Source organism: Cynara cardunculus (assembly GCF_001531365.2).
Source record: "Cynara cardunculus var. scolymus isolate 2C chromosome LG 4, CcrdV1, whole genome shotgun sequence".
NCBI lineage: Eukaryota > Viridiplantae > Streptophyta > Magnoliopsida > Asterales > Asteraceae > Cynara > Cynara cardunculus.
Genome location: NC_037531.1, coordinates 19,773,376 through 19,796,428, shown reverse-complemented (window position 1 = coordinate 19,796,428; position 23,053 = coordinate 19,773,376). Strand labels below are relative to the sequence as shown.

The window sequence follows — 23,053 nt, the reverse complement described above, 5'->3', positions numbered from 1 at the left end:
AAATTTTAAAATAACAAAATTCAACTTTATAATAAAATGTGGATATTTATATTATAACTTTTATTTTATTTAATATTCTATATATAACAATTATAATATTATCAAATATTTTAATAAAAATTGGTTAAGAAATGAATTTAATTTCCCAAAAAAGATGACAGTGGAGATTTTGTAACAAGGGTAAGAAGTAAAAAAGTTGAGAAGAAGGAAAGTAAAAAGCACGCTCTAATTGAAACGCGTGGCGACATACCCGGAGCCTATAGGGGCGGCTGATACAGAGCGACAGATAAATAAATTAAAATTAAAAATTAAAATAAAGTCGCATGATTCATATAAAATTAAATAAATTTTACTCTTCTTCTTCTTCTTCACAACACGACAAAACTCCACTCCAATTCTTTTTTATGCTTTTAACAACAAGCCCGAGCTCCTGGTGCTGAATGGCATTTATGCCCTGAAATTCGAAGGAGATGTAATCCCCTTTGTCGTTTTCTGCTTCTCCATCCAGACAATATATGCATACACCACCCATATATCTGTATCTGTATCTATATCTATATCTATAGACAGAGAGAGAGAGAGAGAGCTAAGTTTGACGAAAGGAGGCATGCCCAAATTCTTCCCAACAATCGGTATAATTTCATCTCTCTTATTTCTGCTTCTCTAATCTTTCAAATCCCCTTTCTTTTGTGGGTCTGAATCTTTGACTTGATAAGATCTGTAACAAGTGCTGATTTCTTGATTTTTGGATGTCTGCATGCTTCATTCTTGATTCTGGCTTAAACTTACTGGAAAATGAGGCCTATGAATGCTATGTATTTGATCTTGCTGTTTATTGTTCTTGTTCTTGGTTTTTTTGCTTAAACATTTTGAACATATGTTTATTGATCTTGACTTTGAAGACACTCTTTGAGCTGTTTAGTTCCTTATTCATCCTTTTAGTGGGACCCAATGCTGACCCACATCAAATATGATATCTTAGTTGCTATGCTAATCACTTGTGAATATTATGTTTTTTTTTATTGTTGATCTTGTGAGTGATTCTTGTTGGGTATTCATTCAGTTTTATATAATAGTTGTAGTTGGTAAGTTATGAATCATCATTACATTTTAGTTCAAGATTTCTTTAGATATGCCTTTTATTATCACTTAACTTTATGTATAATTAAAAGTTGCACTTAAATCTGCTTTTTAGTTCATTTCAAGATTAGGAGACACCTAAAAAGATTGATTTCATCCAACCATTTGGCTACGGTTCAAGGGTATGTAGTGGAAATCCCATCTTTCCTATTTTGAATCCCAACGCTGATAAAGCCCTTGTGACCATAATTCGAGGCCATTTATGGTCCTCGGGATATCCACTGTTACCCAAAAAAAAAAAAAAAACGATTGATTGTATGTAACCACTTACGTTGTCGCCTTCTGATTAAGTCTCATGGGATGTAGCAAAAATCCCATCTTTCGGGTTCAAATCCCAACGCTGACAAATCCCTAGCCAGTATGTGCATGCAAGCTGACCTGGATACCTACGGTTAAAAGAAAAATTGATTGTATGTTTCTTTATTGCTCTCAAAACATTCTTAGTGGAATGTTGGTACAAGATAAAGCATCTTATTCTTGACATTATTTTGTTTATTCAAGTTCATCAGATTTTACTACTATTTCAGCCTTTCTTTTGGATATTTTTTTTGTAGAATAATTAGAATTTTTTGTAATTGGAGTTGGTATTTACGAGTTAAGATGCTCGTAAGCAGGTGCTCGACGATTTAATTGTGATTTGATATCGAGCCACTCGTTCTAGAAGTCGTTTCTAGTCCAACAAAGCATGCAAGAATTGGTTAAGAATAATTCTGATCCGCGTGATCTTCGATCTGGTGCACCATCGATGGTTGGGTACCCGTCTCAGTGGACGGGTGCCGAGTCGTTTGTGGAACAATCGACTCTCTCTAATAACTTAAGTTTGAAGATGGGTTCATCGACCCCACGTCATCAAAACACGAAGCAGTTGGGTCTTCAGTTTCAGTTTCAAGATCAAGATTCATCCTCGACTCAATCGACGTGCCAATCTTACCCTGAAGTAGCGAGTGCGGGCGATTATGGGGAAAACAAGTTCTCGATTCAATCGGGTATGAATCTTTTCTTTTGTTAATGTGGTTGATTGAATCAATCACGATTTCGATATGATGTCTTCTACATTTATTTCCACTTGTATTACATGTCTTACCTGATTTCATATATATGCTTGCACACCCTTGAATCCTTATTCTACCTTCTATATTTTCCGATTACCCACGGATACCCAACCCTAACGGGGCGGGGATTCCCCGCTTTGGTACCCGGGGGGGAATGGGGTTTTTTCCATACCCCAAGCGGGGTCGGGGTCGGGGTCGGGTTGACATTACCTGCCCCTAATCCGACCACGATTAAACTTTTATTGTTTAGACTAACGTGTATATATATATATGTCTTTATTATTCCCTACTTCCCAAAACAAGTTTCCACAATATAAATAACACACGGTTATAGACATGCATAATTGTTACACTTTTTAGTTGATCAAATGACACATTTACCCTTATTTACTTTCTCCCTATTCACGTCTCTAAAATATTTGTGCATTAATTAATAGTGAATTTGAGAATTAGTTGACCAAATGACAATTTTACCCTTAATTAATTTCTCTCTCTTCCCAACTCTTAAATATTTGTACATTAAAGAAGGGCAGATTTGAGAATTTAGTTATCTATTTTTTGAAATTGGACACTTATTACAGGACAAACATAAATAGAAATGTGAACATTTGTTTTCGGACAAAAGGAGTATTATATAAGAAATATATTTGATTTTCAATATTGGTAATTAATTTAGTGAGATTCATTGTAATTTTTATTTTAACATATAATTTTTATTATTATTATTTTTTACTAAATGGGTACCCAACGGGTTCCCCAAACCCGTCTGGAATTAGTTTGGGTCAGGGTCGGGGATGCATCACCCGCCAAATACTTGCCCCACTTCCATCCCTACTCAGTTTCGAATAAGATATACTGTGTTCGTTTGGTTTGGTTTAATTTGTGTGGTTACGGACACCTTAAACTATTGGAATGTTGAGATATTAACGGGGATATTTTGGTCATTTACCTTAAATGATAATTTTATTCACAACATTGTGTACGGAAGTGAAATTCTTCCGTTAAGAAGTGGCATTCACAAGTCTGTTAAAAGGTCATGGATTTAACCAACGGAGCCTCGAATAATGTCTCGCCATAGTTTCATAAACCCATAAAATTTCTTTGGTATTTTTTCATCCCTCTTAACCAGGGTATAACGGAACGCATGTGAGTCATGAAGAAGGTAGTGTCGGGTCCGCTTTGCCAATTGGACCTCAGGATTACGCTTTTGCTTCACAAGGTGATCGCCGACAGCCATATGTACGTCGAATCTAACGATCCTTTGAGCTTATTAATCGACCTCAAATTTTTGTGGGTGATGATGTTTTCCCGTTTTCGTTTTCAGGCTTGTATTCCCGTTCTATGCCCTGATCCATACTATCGTGGGTTGCTTGCGCCTTATGGCTCACAAACCATGGTGAGCACATCACTTGGGAAAAGATCAAACGAAAACCGTAAATATTTTGAGAACCGTGAGAACAAGTACATGCATTGATGCATACACACACACTATGAATTGCATACATAGTAGAGATGCATGGATGAATATACTCATTGACAAAATACATATTTTTTTATAGTGTATATGCATCAATAAATACATACATACATATACACACACACATACACTTACGGGGTCAAATCAAATGAGAATCACAAAAAGTTTATAAACTCGTGAGAACCGATAAAAAAATATATTCTTTTACATTATTTTTTTCATCAAAGGCTAGGATTTAAAGTATTGTTTTACACATAGTTTTGTTTCAGGACGTGATATTTTTTATATGTATTTGTTTCATCATGTGAAACTATTTTACGTGTAATTTTCTTCACTATGTGAAACCAAAAAAAAGTTTCGCATGTAATTTTTTCGCTATGTAAACACAAACATATATGAAATAATACCTTAAATCATACCTTTTGATGAAAAAATAGCATGTAAGGAACATATTTTTATATCGGTTCTTATAGGTTTGCAACTCTTTTGTGGTTCTCGTTCGATTATCGCCTTACTATATATATATAAGTACATATTTATATATGCTGGTTCTCACCGTTCCCATAATATTTATTGGTCTTGCCTATATGGCATTAGCGTAAATGTGAAAGTAGATCCCGTTTACTTAATTTAAGGAAAAAAGGTGCTCGTGCAACATACCCGAATGATAATGAAGAATTCAATCCTAGTAATTACTAAGTTCAAATGTATTATCTTTTTGCTCACGCTCTTACACAAGTCCGGGATTCTAATGAAAACAACTGCTTTATTCTGATGACAGGTCTGCGTACATCTCATCCCAAAACTAATTCTTTCTTCTAAGAAGCCTCTAGTTCTTTCTAGTTTCCCATATTTACAAGATCTTTATCGTTTCTAGTTCTTTCTAGTTCCACATATTTACAAGATTCTTATCGTTTCTAGATCATTCTAGTTCTTTCTTGTTCCATGTATTTACAAGATTCACACTGTTTCTAGATCTTTCTAGTTCTTTCTAATTCCACATATTTACAAGATTCTTATTGTTTCTAGATCTTTCTAGTTCCACATACTATGAGATTCTTATTGTTTCTAATTCTTTCAGCTTCCTCATCCTCAAGCAATGAGGGTGATCTCTACTCGAGTGCCGTTGCCTCTAGGCTTTGCACAAGATGAACCAATTTACGTCAATGCAAAACAGTACAACGCGATTCTTCGGAGGAGACAATATCGTGCCAAACTCGAGGCACAAAACAAGCTTGCAAAACCACGAAAGGTATGCATCAAAACTTCTTTTAAAGTTTTAGTTTGATCTCTGAGTTGGAAAAAGATTACCTTTGTTGGGAAGTCGTCCAATTTCCTTACAACCCTTCTTGCGAAAACTTGGACAGCCGTATCTTCATGAATCCCGGCACGTTCATGCACTCAAAAGGGCTAGAGGGCCTGGTGGTCGGTTTTTAAATGTGAAAAAGATCCAAGAAAGCCAACCTGATGGCTCAATCAATGGACAAGAAGGCGGCGGTGGCGGCGGCGGCGGTGGTACGTGCTCGGATATCACAAGCGCCTCTAATGGCGATAACTTCGTCCACCAGCAAGACCACAGGTTCTCTATCTATCATTCTCATGTGGGTGGTGGGCCCACATACACCGGTGGATCCACTCACCACATGTTCCGCTGATGAAGTGGAACGACTCGATGTACCAGCAAGCCCGATCTGGATCTGGTTGCTTGCTGGTTCATAAGGGAAGTCATCCTTGGCTCTTTATTTTATGTCGTTAGCTCCTTAGGTTCTTGTCGGTAATGCACGACAAGAGAATCACGTTCACGGTGTTTATGATCGATTTGTCGAATCTTGATGGGTTCTGTTTATACGTTCGAAAGCTCGAAACTTTCTTACAATTTCGTTGTCGGGTTTAGATCTTGAAGACATATTTACTTTCTTGGTGTACCACTTTCATGAATCTTATTTTATATCTATGTGGGATGCGTTGTTACATTTATGGTTTAGGAATTACTGATGGTTTCAAATACTATCCCTAGAGAATATATATATCGACATGATCATCTTTAAATATTTTAGTAACGGAAAAACCACCTTTTTTGTAAGTATTCAAAATGAATAATATGTATTATTTATCATGAATATTTATCACGACATTTATAGAACTGCTTGAAAGAATGAATTAAGATTTAGTTTTGAACTTCCTTCGAGTTTTCAAATCTACAACAATCACAGATACGTTGTCTTTGCTTCCTTTCTGGAGAGCAGCCATTGCAAGATAATCCGCAGCCGCTTGCGCTGCAGGATCCGCTCCAGTGTCACCGCCCCCATCCGCCTTCTTGACGCCATTCTTTCTATGCTAGATAAGAATCCGTTTTCTAGCGATTTCACACACTTCCTCACTAGACATTACATCCCACAACCCATCGCTAGCTAAAACAAGACACTCGTCTTCTCTAGCTCGTGCTGTAAATGTAACTTCCGGTTCGGGTATGATCCACGGTTTCAGATACCCGTCGCCTGAAAACACACAAAAATGCTAAAAAAGTGGTTAATCCCATGAACAAAGTCAGGGCCACTCTAATATTTTTGGAGGCCTCGTTAGACCTGTACCAAAACTATAGATCGAGTAGACGAGTATTATAGCATAATTGGACCCCAAAAATATCCAGGTCCGGCCGGTTCCATATCTCACATTTAAACATCCTCGGGCTCAACCCTGAACAAGGTCAAGATTTAGGTTGAGTCGTAAAGAAAAACCGTGTACAAAGAATTCTTTCCTCAAGAACCCATTTGTACAGGACTGACGTGGACAAGACTCAACAAGCGAGGGTGAGGGGTGGTTTGGTTGGTTTTCTATGAAGTCATTTATGGATAAAGCTGTTTGTATGGATTAATTTCTCTTTTATAGATTCGGAAGGTTTCTGTTTGGGAGAGCTTTTTCACAGATGGAAGGAGCCTGTTTTTTAATTGGAAGGGGCAGGTTTGAAAAAAACTTGGTTTTCGACATAAAACTCTCCCTTGGAACTCACTAAATGAGCCATTTTTTGTATCATTGAGCCACTACCAATGAGTTATGCATAGCTGACGGAATAAGCTCCGACTCCTTTTAGACTCGTTAAGCTACTAACAAACAGGCCCGGAGGAGGTAAGCAGGTGTAATTGTGTAAGGTTTTAAAGTTTTAATTTGTCATGAGCAGTTTAGTAATTTACCAATCTTGTATCTTCCTAAAAATATGCATTTTTGTCTTACTAAAGTTGCATCAAGAATGGGACCACAAGTTTTTGTACCGTCCTACTTACCAAACGCACCCATAGGGAACCATGGTCGATCTCTAAAACAGACTCACCTATAGATCTTGACATTGCAAGAACACCAAATACACGATGCCCGTTCCATTGTATAACCTTGCCTCCGGCCGCCTCGATTCTCGCATATTCATCTTCCCGATTTGGCTGATTTCACAAAAAACCCGAAAAACAAAGTTAGTTTTGTGAACTCGAGGTATGGTTTTCGCATCTGATAACATGACAAAAATCTTTGCCTCACTTTATGATCATTCGACAAAATCATCACTTCTTTGCCACGATAAAGAACCGCTCTTGAATCACCGCAGTTCGCAACTATGATATGCGATGAACATATTACTGCAACGACGGCGGTTGAACCAACGGTTTCTGGAGCTACTGGTTCGGAAATGATTTCGGGTGTTCTTCGGCTAATTTTCCCTCCAACTTCATCGTCGACCTTTTGAAAGCAATCTGTGAAAACGTTTTCCCACCGAACCTGCAAAGAATCGTTGAACGTTTCTCGTGCAGCAACTTGTAGTTCTTCCTTGAGAGCAAGATGAACACGATCCCGACAGTAATTGGCAACCTGCATCAAGATTACGACTTTTTCAGCTGTGACGATTCTTATATGAAGTAACGGATGCGTTTGGTAAGCCAGCTAGTACATTACAAAACAAAATCTTGTTATCCTATGTTCTGAGTGAAAAAAATGCACTTTTTTTTGGAAACTGACCAAAATAATCAATCTCACCAACCAACTTCACTTTTTAGCCATTTTTTCAATTGAATTCTTATTTTAGCCATCTTTACATAAACTCGATTTTTAGATTAAAAAAATAGAAAAAAGATTTTTTTTCATAAAGATTCAGCTTTTTGCTTAAAAATTAAATTATTTGCGTAAGGAATCCCTTTCACATGCATAAGGATTTTTTTTTCCCGTTTTTCATGCAAATTCATAAAACATCTGCTTAAACACCAATTATTTTGAGAAGAGACTCTGAAAAATAGCTGAAAAATTAATTTGGTTGATGGGATTGACTATTTCAGTTGATTTTTTTTTTTCTGTCCCACCAAATAGGTGGAACAAAAATCAAGGAGATTCGATAAGTTTGTTAAATTACTAAACTATCTATGTCAAATTAGAACTTTATCTAAAATCTTCTACAATTCCTTTATCTACCAACCTCACTCCCATCCGTACAGTCCCATGTGCATACCAAACGCACCACCGGGACTAGATAGGCAATAGCGAGGTAGATGGTGCAAGGATTGTGGAAGATTTAAGATAGAGTTGTAATTTGACAGCGATAGTTTATTAATTTACCAAACCTATCTCATCTACTTGATTTTGTCCCACCCATTTTGGTGGGACAAAAAGAATACAATACATTTTTGTTTTATTCATTCGTGTCAAATAGGTGGACAAAAGAAATACAATATAGTTTTGTCCCAATCGATCATGTCATGTCATGTCATGCTTACCCAACACACCTTGAAGGGGTAAAGATATAAATACCTGAGAGCCTCCATGTCCGTCGTATACCCCAAAGAAATGAGCGGTCAAATCGCTCAAACCCGAACTCAACCCATTGACTACATGATCCTCGACAAACATCTTAATCGGAACTTCCTTAAATCGAGGAACAACCGCAACCGCATCTTCCATCTCCGGCCGTTTACCACAAAGCGACTTAGAACCCCAAAGAGGAATGTATTCCAATTCAAACACACTCTTCATTCCTTTCCCGTCACATTTTTCCGCAATCGCCATTCTCGATGCGCTTAAAATACGCTCATCGCCAATTTCTATCGTTTCTTTCCCTAAACTAGTCACCTTATCATCCCCAGATGACATTATATCATCAGATTCATTTTCTTGATTCATAACATCATCATTGCTTCCATTGAAGCTTCCCATTGATGCAGGATCGGATAGCAAGCTTGCGGTTTCAGTAAGCAGCTTGATTCGAGTGAAATCGCCATGATTTGGAGAGGTTTTGGAGACGGGATTTGTTAAACGAAACGTGATCGAAGCAGATGGAGACATTTCTTCCATTTGGAAATCTTGATTGATACCCTAAACTCTAAACTTCAATATCCTTTCCAATTTCAAACCATCAACAACCATCATGAATCTTGATTGATACCCTAAACCCTAAAACTTCAATATCATTCTAAATTTGGCACTATCAACAATCTTGATTGATACCCTAAACCCTAAATTTCTATGTTTTTCTATCTCAGATTGCAATTGAATATGATTCAAGGGATCTAATGGATAACCCACATGGCATATTAGAATCTATAGATACAGAAAACAAGATTATTGAAAAGAAATCTAAGGACCCTTATCGATCAATCTAAGCAGAAAAGTGAAAAGGGGATTCATGAAACCCTAAAAGTTAACTGGAACACGTGAATGTTGGTTCCATGGATGTGAGGCAACCATTGAAGATAACGTGGGTGTTCTTCTTTTCGTTAATCCGTTTGCTGATACCAAATCTGTATAGAAACTATAATCATACAAATTCCAACAATTTTTAACAAAATTGCGATATTTAAGAGCTAATTTTGGTAAATTTATGAATAAAAACAAGTTAGTTGAAAAAAAATGGTTACGAATGAGAAAATTCTAAAAAAGAAAACGCCAAAAATGGTTGATCGTCCTCTGTTCGCCACTTTCAAGATTTCTTGTTTGTTGTTTCTCGACGAGAGAGATTGTTGGGAATGGTTTGATGACACGTGTACAAAGTATTCATCCAATTTTTTCTATGTATAGAAAGAAGTATGAATAATTTCTTTTTTTCATTAATAAAATCATTAAAAAATAAGGAGTTGTATTATTATTATTATTATCTTTTATCTGATTAGCAAGAGATTAGTAAAGTAGAAATCACAGATTAATTAATGGAAGAGAAATTATCCAAAATGACCATTTTATACACGACACCTTAACAAAATAATCATTTTCCAGAGATTTTTCACAAAATGACCATCAAAATCGCTCATAGAAAACGATTTTGACTATAAGGTACATGTATATACTATTTGGGAAAGAAAAATCATCTGATATATATGAAATCGCCCTCATTTTGTCCAAACGCTCTATGGGGGCGATTTTGACCTCTATTTCGTCTTATAGTGAAGACAACTTATGACGTGACGATTTGACGAGATATCAGGTGCGATTTTCATTGGCATTTTGTTTTCTTAGGACTAAATGTAGCATATGTATATAAATGTTGTAATATTTTCTATGAAATTGTAATGATCCAAAGACTTCTACTCTCACAATCCTTATCTCGCCACTTTGAGCATACATGAAACTATGATCAAGTGGGGAGAGTGCCACTTCCGAAAGTAGTGATAGTCACGTAAATCGGTAAGAAGAATAAGAATGATTAGTAGACCAATTTATAAGAAATAAATGGTTATTTTGAATAATTTTGGTTTTATGTATGAAGCCAGCCAAGTGTCACTGTTTGAGAGGGTGAAGTCTCACCTACAAGATCCATTCCAAATATTCAAAGATTTGTAAGCCACCAACCTTTTTTAACTCATAATTTACACTCTTTTGACTTTTAAAAATACTCTTATCGTTTTCTTTTCTTTTAAATTTTCTCAAAATAAAAAAGTACATAATATATATATATATATATATATATATATATATATATTTATATTTATTTCTAATTTTTTTTTCTCTAAATTTGAATATTTGTACTTTTATAGAGCACACAAGGACTTTGATACATCGAATCGATTTGAACAAATATATTCCAAAAAGACTTGGTTTTATTGTATGATATTTTCTAAAGTTTGACACTCATTTTCATCACGGGCTTAAATATAAAGCAATGAGAATGGAATATGGATATTAACATTGTTAATTGTTTATTCCTGTTAGTCAACAAAGTAATAATTCCACATTAACCATAAACAATATGAATTTCATTGTTGACGTGTGCACTATTCAAGTAAAAAATTGACCCTGACGTGCCATTCTCTTATTGGTTACACGGTGGTAGTTACATATTTTTAAAATCTAACAAGTGTCCGTTGGCCAATGTGGTACAACCATGTGGCGCAGATTTTAATCAACGAATTATCATGAATTTAATTAAAATCACATTTAAGGTTAAACAGTAGATTCCACGTAGAGGTAGGATCCGTGGGTGAGATGTATGCAAACCTGTTCTCTATCTCAAATAGTAAAATTGGCGTACAGAAATCCACTTGCTGGAGGATTCTCTCTCTACGTCAAACCGATTAGTAGTTTTGTACGGTGCACAGACACATCAGGGTCGTCTGAAAACTGCTCGTATCCAACGCCTAAAAATAGAAGAAGAAATTACTACAGTCAAAAGCTCATAGCATCTCCAAAATCTCATTGATAGAATGAATAAAGAACCATCTCTCTCTCATAAGTAATCATTTTTGGAGAAATCTCCAAATTTGGAGAATTTGATCCTCTCTAGTACTTTCTCCATTTTGGAGCAAAAATCCCTCATAAGCTCCATTTTGAAGAATCTGTTGGAGATGCTCTCGTAAATCTAGCTAACAAGATGGCTTCAAACAACAAATGTGTAAGATTGAACGAACTATACCGTTGCATGGTAATATTTCGAGATCGATTCTTGATTTCTCGAATGTATGTATTAACATCCACTAACGTAAATCCAGCTCTTACAAACAACTCCGACAACAAATCTTCCGAGAAATAGAATGACGACTGCAAAAAGATGTTCGATAAAACAAAGAGTGTATGATTGATGGAAATGAACACGATGAAGATCGAAGTCTACGGAACCCTTACAGTGCCGTCTCCACGAAAATAGAAGTTCTCACTGATGACCTGATTCTTGTTCATTAGCATCTCCTACAAAATTGCAGGCAATGAAGATCAATTAAACAAGAGCAATTTGGGGGCTATTGAGTCGATAACCTTCTCCAAAAATTGATCCTCTAGCATATTTTTAAGAGCATCTCCAACAGATCCTCCAAAACAGAGAAAATGGGGATTTTGGGCAACTTTTTGCTCCAACAAATTCTCCAAAATGGAGAAAGTAGGAGAGAGGGTCTGAAATTCTCCAGATTTGAAGAACTCCCCAAAAAATTATTATTATGAGAATGAACATTTTCTGTTATATTTCATCAACAAGAAATCTTGAAATTCAATGTTTAGGAGAGAGAAGTAAGATTTTGTTAAATGTATGGAATAGTTTAATAATATAATGAATGTTGTAACCTCCAAAATGTAGAAGCTATTGGAGTTAAATATGCTTCTTTTTCAAGATTTTGAATTTTGATTCTCCATTTTGGAGAAATTTTGGAAAATCCATTAGAGATGTTCTAAGCTTTTACAGGAGCAAGCTATTTCTAAGAAGTGGCAGCCTGTTTTGAACCAGGGGCAGCCTGTTTTGAACCAGGGGGCGGTTCAGATTAAGTTCATTGAGCTAAAAAATTTAGAAGGTCATGCTCCTAAATGAAATACCAAATGACCCATTTTATGTAGCTCAACGACCTTCTCTAGAAGCTCGTGTTGCAAAATGACCCTCTACTGTATTTCTAAACTTTTATGAGGGCAGATGAAGGTCATTGAGCTAATTTGTTTTTTTAGAAGGTCATACTCCTAACTCAAGACTCATTTAAGGTTATTTATCCATATAACCCGTAGAATATGACACTGTAAGAAGCTCAGAAACTCACTTGAGCATAATCCCCAATGGCATAATCACGAAAAAGTACATGACCATTAGGCTGCAAATTCATATGGCATCCATACGTAAGTAATGTGAGAGAACATACCAAAATTACAACTAAAAAGAAAGCGAAGAGCGACCTTCAATACACGTCCAAGGTTTTGTATCACAATGGGCATCTTCTCAGGAGAGATTGCAGACAACGTAAAAATCTGCTTAACAATTTCTAAATTTAGTTCAACCATGATCAGAATCAAGAATCAGAAACAATAAGTTGTACAGTCCATGCTTACCAGGGTCACTATATCGACAGTTGAAGGCATAATATGATCACAAAGATTGTCTTCCGCAATATTGCAAACAAAAACATTCATTTGATCTTCACAAAACTTTGTATGTGACTGCATTCGTGCAAGAATCAAGGTCAGTATCGGATCCCAATTATTTGTGTTCCTACCAAGGTTCTAAATGACGTGAGGTGTGGCGTGACGGCGAGTTCAAGTCTCAACCTTACAAGTTACGGCATTGTCATGACGTTTTTCAAGACAGTGTCCTATGGTGGCATACTATACATACATACATACATACATACATACATACATACATACATACATACATACATACATACATACATACATACATACATACATACGTGCACACATACATATATACTTGTGTGTTTTAGTGTTTGAATAATCCCTTTGAAAATTTTAAATTCATATAAAGCTATAAATCTAAAAAGAAAAAAGAACCATTTATATAAAATATCAAGTTTATAAGAAAATGAAATTAATAGTATAAAATCGGGATTAAAAATCTTGAGTATCTGCTCACTATTTTTTTTCAATCTTCAAAGGATTCATATTCGATTCACTGTACGGGAATGAGAGTAAGGATTCACCTATTTAGGATTTTAGTTTTATATTTTTACTGCTAATTTAAGTCTTTAAGTGTCTTACGTAAATATCATTTATCTCCAAGTTATATATGTTTAAAATAACAAAAAAAAAAAACCAAATGCCTTATAAAATAACAAATGGTAACGCACATGACGCACCATAACGCATTACAATGGAAGCCAAGTCTGAGTGGAGCCACAGAGGTTAATGTGGCAGTGAAGCCAAGCCTGGTGTCCTAATGTGCCATATCGATGCCAGAACGAGTTATTTAGAACCATGGTTCCTAATTAAGAATGGTTATGGTGAGGAAGCAACAAACCTTAACAAGTGTGATTGCATGATGTGAGAAATCACAAGCATGAACAAAAAGTCGAGGATATTTCATGGCAAGAGGAAATATCGTATTACCAGCTCCACAACCCGCCTGCAGAGTGCAGACGATGATCAAACTTTATTTATGATCAGACATATCTGCTCTGGCACCAACAATGGAGTATAACTTAAAATTCGTACAGAAATTCGAGTTTTCCAGAAAATTTCTCTAACTATGAGTCAACACAAACAGTATAGCTGCTATTAGAGATAAATCTGACCTCTAACATGATTTTTCCATCGGAAGGGATGATGTTGTTATCATCACAAAAGTACTGCCCCCAGTCCTTCTCCAGGTAATGTCGATCCTTGAAAAACTGCAGTTACTTCATGAAATCAATCACCGATATTCGAAATCTAGAATTGCAGTTCCAATCGCAGATAAGGATTTTGGAAAATAATGCTTCCACATTCGAATTCGCTGAATTTTCCAGAATTAAACTAAAATGGAAGCGATACCTTGTTTTGATGGCGCTCGTAGAAGTCATCCCAGTGCTTTCTGGAGTTGAGGCTATGTTGCTCGACGTCAAAACTACCATGAAACCGTAAAGACTGAAATTGAACGGCGGTGGAACGTCGTCTACGGACGCCGGTGTTGGAAGGTACGAGTAGCTTCAGAGGATAATAGGTATGGGAGTACAACGGCGAAGAAAAAGAAACGGCCATGGCCACTGCTATTTCCGTCGCCGGCTTCGACTTCGACCTCTGTTCGTGGTCTTGGACCAAAAGATTTGCGTGAACGGTAAGAGGTAAGATTCATTTAATGCCCCTGCACTTTGATGTATTGACACTTTCGTTCTTTTATTTATAGAAATTTTATCTTCAAACCCGTTAGAAAATTGACAAAAAGTTGATTATCATCAACCTCAATCGGGTTCACATGTCTTAAAGGACGCCAATTTGAGGGGTATTTTCTGACGCATTCAATGGTTGAAGCTAACAAGAGGGAACTGAGATCGAACCTAATTAAGATCTGTCTTGTATTTGGATAAATTTACTCCACTTCTTTGCCAACTGAGTTATACGCTAAAGACCAAATCCTTTATGAATCAAGATAGCAAATTCTCTTAGGGTGTTTGGTTTGCAGAATGCGGAAAAAAGATCATTAAAATCAAACAATATTTTTGGCCTTGTTTGGTTCATGAATTAAGTGGATAGGATTTGGCCATTGAAGGATTTGATCATTTACTTCACATAACTCAAGAATTTGAATCAATCAATGTAATTTTTTTTCTTCATAATTTGATGTTTAAGAAAGATGAAACAAACATTTAAGACCAATTTAACCAACATCAACACTTGTTCACAAACCCCACCCTCCACTGCCACCCATCTGATCGTTGTCTCCCCCTCAACCACCTCTCTATTGCCGCCATATAGATTTTAACCAAGGATGTTTCAGGTTGATGGCTGTTTACCAAACATTTATCGGGTAAGTACTAATCAACAAGAGTCATCATATTCACTTAATTTATTAATTAACATTCTCAGCCATTAAAATAGATTGTTGGCAAGTGTTTCTCAACATGCAAGCATTTATTGAGTAAGAGTCTTCTTCTTCGCTTACCAGGTAAGATTATCAATACTTGTTATGTCTCTTATCGAATAAGATTCTTAGTTCTTGTCATGCTTGCCGATAAAAGTTTGGTAAAAAACTCCTGAATGAATAAGATGCCGTTTTATATAACAAGAGTCCAATTTAAAATAAGAATTACAAGTAATTCGTGACATTGATTTTGATGTATATAAACCTTTTCTAGTTTCATTTATAATTTATATAAATTTCATTTATCGATAAATATTAGCAAAATATAATAAAATACCTTTCAAGTCGAATTAAAAGTTAATGATCCTTTAGTACCAAAGGGCCTTTGGTCTAGCAGTATGTGAGTCCTTGGAGATCAATGGTTCAAACATCACCAAAAGTAAGGAAGAGGGTATGTGAGTTTATTTGTCGTTATATACTTCAAAAAAGAAAAAAAAGTAGAGATCCTTTTAAAGAAAAATAAAAACAACAATGGTTTGTTAATAAAGACAGCTTATTATGGTGCCAAACTACAATCTTTTTTTGTCTATTAAGTTTCCTTACAACAATCTAAACAACAAATTTTGGCTCATAACAAAGACAGAACTAACAATGTACCTCCTCATTTCATTATTATTGCTCATGGAATGAGGGAAATGCAAACCTGCCAAACAAAAATTACCCTTTTACCCCTCTCAACATTAACATCTGTTCTTGAACCCCTTTAGGATCTACCTATACATAACCCAAGATAACGTTCGGTCAATGACCTTTTGGTGGAAAAAATCAACTTCCTGTGATCCGGTAAGATGCATGCATGCCTGACCTCTACCTTATATAGTAGAGCAGTTGTTTCTATGAAAACTGTCGGCTTGTGAAAGAGAGAAAAACAAGTACGCTTGAAATTTGTAAATCCAGATACAAGGAACCAAAAACAATACAAACAAAAGCAAAAAAAAACATAAAACTTAACTTCCTACTCATTGTATATGCATCTCCATTTCCTGTATAAAAAGTTCCAAGTTACTGGGTAGGCAAAAGATAAGGAAAATTGTCCAAAATAATCTTGGCGTCCCCTCTTCACTTTATAGCCATATTTTTCAACCAATCGAGCGAAATAGCCAAGATTTCGCAAGTAGCACTTTAACAATTTGCAAAATCCACATTTTTTAAAACATATATTACTCATAAAGTAGCGAATTCGTAAGCTGCTAAAGTGCTACTTGCGAAATGTTGACGTGGAAGTGCCAATTACGCACCTGCTAAAGTGCTACTTGCTAAGGCGCGATTTGCGACGCCTGCATTTCGCAAGTAGCACTTCAGCAACTTGCTAAATTGGTACTTTATGAATATTAAAATTCAATGTCATCAGTTGAGAATATAGATCAGTCATCAATAAGTAAGGCCCAGAGAGCACACTTCATAAGAAGTAGATTCCGCAAGTTGTTTGCTTAAGTGCTACTTGCCGCGTCAACATTTTGCAAGTAGCAGTTTAGCAACTTGCTAAATTGGTACTTCAGGAATATTAAATTCATAAAAACTAGATTTTTTTTTATAAAGTTTCATCTAGGCAGTTTCGTAGACTACATCCTAGCAAATTACGGTCGCCTGAGACTAAGCCTGGCCACAAGAAGCTATCGCATGGACTCGAACCCGGGATAGATGGGATAGTCCACCACATCCCCATGCCACCACCATTGTGGTTAAGAGTAGATTTTGCAGGTTGCTAAAGTGCTATTTTATGAAATCTTTGCTATTTTGATCAATTGAGTAGAAAAATGGCTATAAAATGAATTGGGTAGTCTAGAATGGCTATCTTGAACAATTCCCCAAAAGATAAAAAGAAAGAAAAACTGTAGTAGGGTGTACCATAATCAACCAGAAACAAGCTTTACGACAATGCAAAGGGAGTTGAGGATCATAAGAAGAACTCGTAAGTACTGGGTGGCGTAAATGAGACCGATGATCTGTCCTTTGAGCGAATTCCTTTTAACCCCGGAATACTCCTGAAAGCTCCAACCTCTGGGTGCTAGGAAACGGTCCTCGTTTAATATTGCTAATGCATTGGCAATAAGCAGACAACCCTCCAGTAAAGTCCACAAACCCATCTCCTGAATCAATTGCACCTGTTAGTTGTTCCAAATCAACTACCATCAGGAAGGCATGATTCATAAGCCAGTAGGGTATAAAAAGGATATCACTGGACCAATAAGAAAATCGGGCGTAGATAAGTGATTTTGATGGCAAGTTTGGGTAATACCAACAATGAAGAGATGATGTTCTGCTCGTAAAGGAAAAGAATTTGGTTTCGTTCACCATTCATTTACTAAAAATGAACGAAAAATGTCAATTTGGAAAGTTTTTGTTGGTGATTTTAATGTTGTTAAGCATTTTTAGTGTGATTATGATTTACAAGGGATCGACTAGGTGGAGGCAAACATAACGTGAGCTAGGTGATATTGTCACTATGAACTTAGATTGCTATAACGAATGTCAAGGGAGCTTGCGGAGTCCTAAGGGATTACTTAAGAATTCTATGTTTTCTGAACATTATGAATGAAATGCAGAAGGCTAGAAACTTGGTGTTTTGAAGGCTACGTATGGAATCAAAAGCCTCTTGAGTCTGCATCAGAAGATTCTGAACCTTCAGACTCAGAGCTTCTAAGCCTCTGACTCAAAGCTTCTGAGTCGGACTCTGATCTGTTTCAATCTTACCCACAAGCAGTTGTAATTGTTGTGCAGTTATTTTCTAGCTGCCCAACTACCCCATAACCGTCGATCTCTCAAGTAAATATATGAGACAGACACTATATATAGGGTGTGAGACACTCGAGTTTTTCTGCCTTAAAAACAAGAGTGATTCTTGGGTCATCCCAATACTGATTTCATGAATGATGAAACCTAAGGCATTGTAGGGTAGAAATATAGCATTTGGAAACTGTTGTTAGTACACGATCCAATAAATTAAGCAAGTGATAGTAACCAGGAAACCAGATTCTCAACAGTTTTCTAAAGAAAACACAACGAAAAGAACAATGCAAAAGCCTAAAAAATGCGTATCTGACAGGTCCTTCCCTAATTTTGTTGCAGCTGTGAGTTCCTAGAAGGTAAGGACTTTTATAAGCTAAGTTTAAAGAACGTGGATCAAGGAGCAACATGAACAAAAATGGTGAAGGTGCCAGGGATTACTCAGGCTCCTCTTACGGATTATATGCCACAAGAAAATGTGCACCCTCTCTGGAATGCAAAGCTTCCAAATAAACGGTCGTTCATGAGACGTAAGACATTTCACTAGCCATTTCACAACATCATGTCTAAATGGACAAGGATATTGATAGGGAAAGTGCTACGGATCACTTATTGGATCAACAACCAAATGGGCCTAAAGCTTGGAAAGTTTATTCTAGAAGGAGGTTTAGAGAGGGACACGTGTAGGGGGAAATGGGAGCAAGTTGTTAGGAATGAAGAGTGAGAAAGTGGAGGGAATAATATATTTTCTCTTGTTGGTAGAGCAGTGGGGAGGAGAGATTTTACTTTCTTTTTTTAGTGAATTCGGTTATCAGTAGCTTGGGCAAAAGGGCTTACCATACTGTGGTTATCCTTTTGATTTTGTTCCTTTAATTATATGAATACCAAGTAGCAGCTATTTCCCATGTTCTTATTTCCGTACAATCGAGTTCTTAGTTTTGATTCCTATCAGATATATTCGAAATTAGGTTATATTTTACGAATCTACAGTCCAGAGCTTTAAGATCATCTTCTGGTTCTCCTAAACGGGCAAGTTTCTGGTGCATTTTAATTTCATTACATAAATTTCCGAACTTTCATGCTGGAGCAAGAACGAGCATGAAAGGCCTGTCATCGGGTACTGAGCCTGCTGCACTAGGGAATAGTTTCTAGGTGGTGGGTTTAGTACGCCCCACCAAAACGGCTCCGAAACAAACAAATAATCCCACCCAAAATTAGGTTTTAAAAAGGATAAGATGTAGGCAGAACTTTCCTCTGCCTCAAGAGACCAGGGATGCTGTTTCTGAGAAAACACCCGGTTCGCCAAAAAGAAATAGTAAAAAAATAATTAAGAAAATATTGCTATAAGCCACCATTTTTGCATAAAAAGAATATTTTTTTTCTACATAATTAGTAATTAGAAAAGAATGCCAAGAACCCGCTAACTAAACAACACAAAGAACAAACCAAAGAAACTCCCTATGTATACCAACTGATACCACAAACCTAACTGAAGGCTCTTAATCCTTCCCCAACCAACCCTCCTAACTATCTCTCCCAAAATACAGTCCTACAAGCAATCAATTCCCCAATCTGCAACCTTCCAGAGCTCTTATCTAAGATCATACCCTCGGACAAAGGACAATACTAACGCCTCAAGAACTGTTCATCTGACGTCCTCTTTGGCCCACCTCACCTCCTTACCCCCTGCGTAGTGACGCTCTCCACCCTCCTAACCAGTACCAACTATAGTCTCCTAAGTACATGCCCCAACCACCACAGTATTCCCTCTCTAAATTTATCCAAAATACACACAACTCCTAGCTCAGCTAAAATAAACCTCGTTATGAACATCGATTTGTCAAGCACTTAAATGAACTTACAACGAGTGTTCAAATTGGTATAAATCAGGATAGACAATTGAAACACCAAAATCATTTATTCGATTAATTCCTTTTCCATCTTTCTAATTGCCTATTTGTAATCTCAATCACTAACAGAGAGAGAGAGAGAGAGTAAATTCAGTTATGGAAATAGTTGCACAACGAAGATGAATTCCGGGAAAATGTAGAATCGTCGGCAAAGTAGTCTAGCCAACAATTAAATTCAATAAACTGGATCTACAAACTTAGATCACGTTTGCTTTTTTGCTTTATGAGTTTATTGACCTTTTGTTCATTTTTAGCTTAATTATTAAGCAATGGCTCACGTATTTGATGTCAACATCCAGCGATCAATCATGTGCGATCCAGTCGTAAGAGAGATTCTTCTTTGATTCATTATCTTACAATAGTTGCTTAACAGAGATTGTTCGATGAATCGAAGAGAAAAGGCTAAAAATCTCTAGATAAACATAGTCGATACAGAAACTAACATAGAAAAATGTCATCAGACATATATACCAATAATTAGCTATTCCAAATCCAGATATTGAAATTGCGTCAAGAATGTAAGGCAGTTACGTCAAATTAGCAAGAATTTAACAGAATTTCAACGGAGAAATGTTACCTCCGATCAGTGTTGTAGAATGACGATGAGGAAGATCGAGTTCCGGTTTGACTCAGCGGGAAATCGTGAATCGTGTCGATGATGGATGAAAATCTGAGATTGACTCAGGAGCCTTGGGGGCTGTGCTGAGGCTGAGTCGAACACTCATGGGCCATGTCATAAATACATACATTTTAAAATCTGATGGCCCAGGCCCATAAAATGATAAACAGAGATCTTCAAATAATAAACATAATAAAGTACAAAAACCAGTTTTTCGGACCGTTTGTTAGTAGCTTAATAAGACTTATATATGATTTTTTTATCATGGCTTAATTATATAGAAAATAGTTTATTCAGTAACTTTTAGAGGAAACTTTTTGCTGGAAGACAATTTTTTTTCTAAACCTACCACTCTCAATTAAAAAAACACGTTTTCCGATCTATATAAAAACTCTCTCAAACAAAAACCTTCATAATTCGTAAAGATAAACTAATCTATATGGACAACTTTATCCATAAGGTAGCGTTTGGTACGCAGACTGGATGAGACAGTACATGACTAATTGTCTGTCCCAAACAACTTCTTAATCGTTCGTCTAGCCTGATGAGTATTTGATATTATAAATATTTCGATTGTTTCTTAATATAAATCAATGTCACTTTCATAAATATTTTGATCATAGTGAATAAACCTTTAATAATCTTCTATAAATATTGATTGTATCCTGATATAAAATTTATATAGTTTGTAATATTGATGTAGCAAGTGATGAGATGAAATTGGGTTGACTAGCAAATAATACTTAGTCGGATACCAAATCACTCACCACATCAACATGATAATCGGTTAATGCTTCAACCGGTTCTCCGATACTTAAATGTTTAAAATTTTACATTTTAGATACCAAAATGAAAGTTTTGAAAGGACGTTACTCAAAATAAGAATTAAGTTAAAGTACATTACTTTTTCTTGCAATTTGTCATTTGTAATTTTTACATAATTTATATTTAAATAAATAAAAATATTTAATTTATTTGGATAAACACGAACAAATTCCCATTCATAAAATACAAATAATATATTTATTATATATTTTTCATATTAATACGTAAATGTTTGATAAGCAAGAAGAAAAAAACTAATCAAAAAGTATAATAACATAAATGTAAAATTAAATAGAATAAAATGTTAGTTTTCTCGTATAATTTATTTATCTCTAATTTTGGTTATTTACAATTAAAAAAAATCAAGGGAATTTATTTTGCTCCAAAAAGTATATTATAACTCATTTTTCATTCAAACTTTTTTTTTTTATTAAACCGTTCTAATTGTTGACCGGGTAATCCTCCTAATCATTGTCTTCGTTATTGCCGGTAAGATTCTTACTTCTTGTCATATTCATCCAGTAAGGTAATGTAACTTGACAAATGTTTACTCGGGTAAGCATTTAACAAACGGCCCCAAAATGATGTTCTTAAGCATGTTCGAAAGGGAAAAATGACATTTTTTAATATATACCTTGTTCATTTTACAATGGATTGTTATTGAGGATACATCTATAATTTTATAAACAAATTTAACTGTTATTATTTCCTTGTCTTTTCTCTTTCCTCCCATATATTTGCAAGAAAAATCTAACATTATTTTCCAGACTTTCCTTTGTAAAAGATGACTCAAGAACATAGCACAAGTGACGTTGTTGTTGGGGGTGCAGAATGAAAATTCCAGAACAAAATACCAATTAATGAAGCATTTCTCATCAAATCGCAAGAAATGAAACCCTAGAACAAACCAAGACTCGACTAATGAGCCATTTACCAAACGCTTACTAGATGTAACTTACTGGATAAGTATGACAAAAACCAAGAATCACACCCGATAAGAAAACATACCAAGTACCAAGAATCTTACCCAACTGAGGAAAAAAAGACTTGCCCAGTTATCATCTACCCGGTCAAAAACGCTTACCAACAATACATTTTCATGACAAAGATGTTACTCGACAAGACAAGTAAAGGGTAGTAAATTGTCGCCAATTAACACTTACATAACAACAACCAAAAATCTTACCCGGTTAACACCTACCAGATAAAGACACGTGCCAACAATCCATTCTCATGCCAAAAAATGTTACCTAAATGGCAAAAGATGATGCCAACAATCCATTCTCATGACAACTCTTGCCGGTATGCGTATGGTAAACAACCTCCAACTGCTATAACTCTTTCACAATAGGTATGGTAAACAACCTCCAACTGCTATAACTCTTTCACAATAGGAATAGTAGTAGTAGGCAATCATATTACAAAAGAAAGAAACAATATCCACAACATAATATTTCAAAGCCAACAAAAACCATCAGAAAAAATATATGTTTTGTATGCTTGTAGTAGGGTGGG

At 35.8% G+C, this 23,053-nt stretch overlaps 3 protein-coding genes and 1 pseudogene across 4 annotated transcripts; 1 reads left to right on the top strand and 3 right to left on the bottom strand.

Annotated features, from left to right (window-relative positions):
* Window positions 1–407: 407 nt before the first annotated feature.
* On the top strand, window positions 408–5,725 carry LOC112511391 (nuclear transcription factor Y subunit A-3-like). Its single transcript, XM_025116991.1, has 6 exons — window positions 408–632; window positions 1,755–2,126; window positions 3,322–3,431; window positions 3,517–3,588; window positions 4,751–4,921; window positions 5,037–5,725. The coding sequence occupies exons 2-6, from the start codon at window positions 1,826–1,828 to the stop codon at window positions 5,322–5,324; spliced, it is 942 nt and encodes a 313-aa protein (XP_024972759.1). The 5' UTR covers window positions 408–632; window positions 1,755–1,825; the 3' UTR covers window positions 5,325–5,725.
* Window positions 5,726–5,812: 87 nt separating this feature from the next.
* Window positions 5,813–9,497, bottom strand: LOC112511395 (annotated as a pseudogene).
* Window positions 9,498–11,004: 1,507 nt separating this feature from the next.
* On the bottom strand, window positions 11,005–14,629 carry LOC112511393 (uncharacterized methyltransferase C3H7.11-like). Its single transcript, XM_025116992.1, has 9 exons — window positions 14,371–14,629; window positions 14,133–14,228; window positions 13,859–13,963; window positions 12,934–13,041; window positions 12,781–12,852; window positions 12,648–12,698; window positions 11,755–11,817; window positions 11,546–11,670; window positions 11,005–11,270 (listed from the first exon to the last, which is right to left on the bottom strand). The coding sequence occupies exons 1-9, from the start codon at window positions 14,575–14,577 to the stop codon at window positions 11,237–11,239; spliced, it is 861 nt and encodes a 286-aa protein (XP_024972760.1). The 5' UTR covers window positions 14,578–14,629; the 3' UTR covers window positions 11,005–11,236.
* Window positions 14,630–16,038: 1,409 nt separating this feature from the next.
* On the bottom strand, window positions 16,039–20,769 carry LOC112511394 (immediate early response 3-interacting protein 1-like). Of its 2 annotated transcripts, none has more exons than XM_025116993.1 (3): window positions 20,672–20,769; window positions 17,306–17,562; window positions 16,039–16,440 (listed from the first exon to the last, which is right to left on the bottom strand). In XM_025116993.1, exon 2 carries the CDS (start codon window positions 17,542–17,544, stop codon window positions 17,311–17,313), a length of 234 nt encoding a protein of 77 aa, XP_024972761.1. In that variant the 5' UTR covers window positions 17,545–17,562; window positions 20,672–20,769; the 3' UTR covers window positions 16,039–16,440; window positions 17,306–17,310. The 2 variants fall into 2 exon arrangements, with proteins under 2 accessions (XP_024972761.1, XP_024972762.1); XM_025116994.1 differs by having other exon boundaries at window positions 17,306–17,547.
* Between the last annotated feature and the right edge of the window lie 2,284 nt (window positions 20,770–23,053).

Coding starts and splice junctions, on each gene's coding strand:
- LOC112511391 (XM_025116991.1), top strand. CDS start 1,826: ATGCAAGAATTGGTTAAGAATAATTCTGATCCGCGTGATCTTCGATCT. Junction 3,432..3,516: donor GTGATCGCCGACAGCCATAT/GTACGTCGAATC, acceptor TTTCGTTTTCAG/GCTTGTATTCCCGTTCTATG. Junction 3,589..4,750: donor CTTATGGCTCACAAACCATG/GTGAGCACATCA, acceptor TAATTCTTTCAG/CTTCCTCATCCTCAAGCAAT.
- LOC112511393 (XM_025116992.1), bottom strand. CDS start 14,577: ATGGCCGTTTCTTTTTCTTCGCCGTTGTACTCCCATACCTATTATCCT. Junction 14,229..14,370: donor ACGAGCGCCATCAAAACAAG/GTATCGCTTCCA, acceptor AAGTAACTGCAG/TTTTTCAAGGATCGACATTA. Junction 11,818..12,647: donor CCATTGGGGATTATGCTCAA/GTGAGTTTCTGA, acceptor GCAATTTTGTAG/GAGATGCTAATGAACAAGAA.
- LOC112511394 (XM_025116993.1), bottom strand. CDS start 17,544: ATGGGTTTGTGGACTTTACTGGAGGGTTGTCTGCTTATTGCCAATGCA.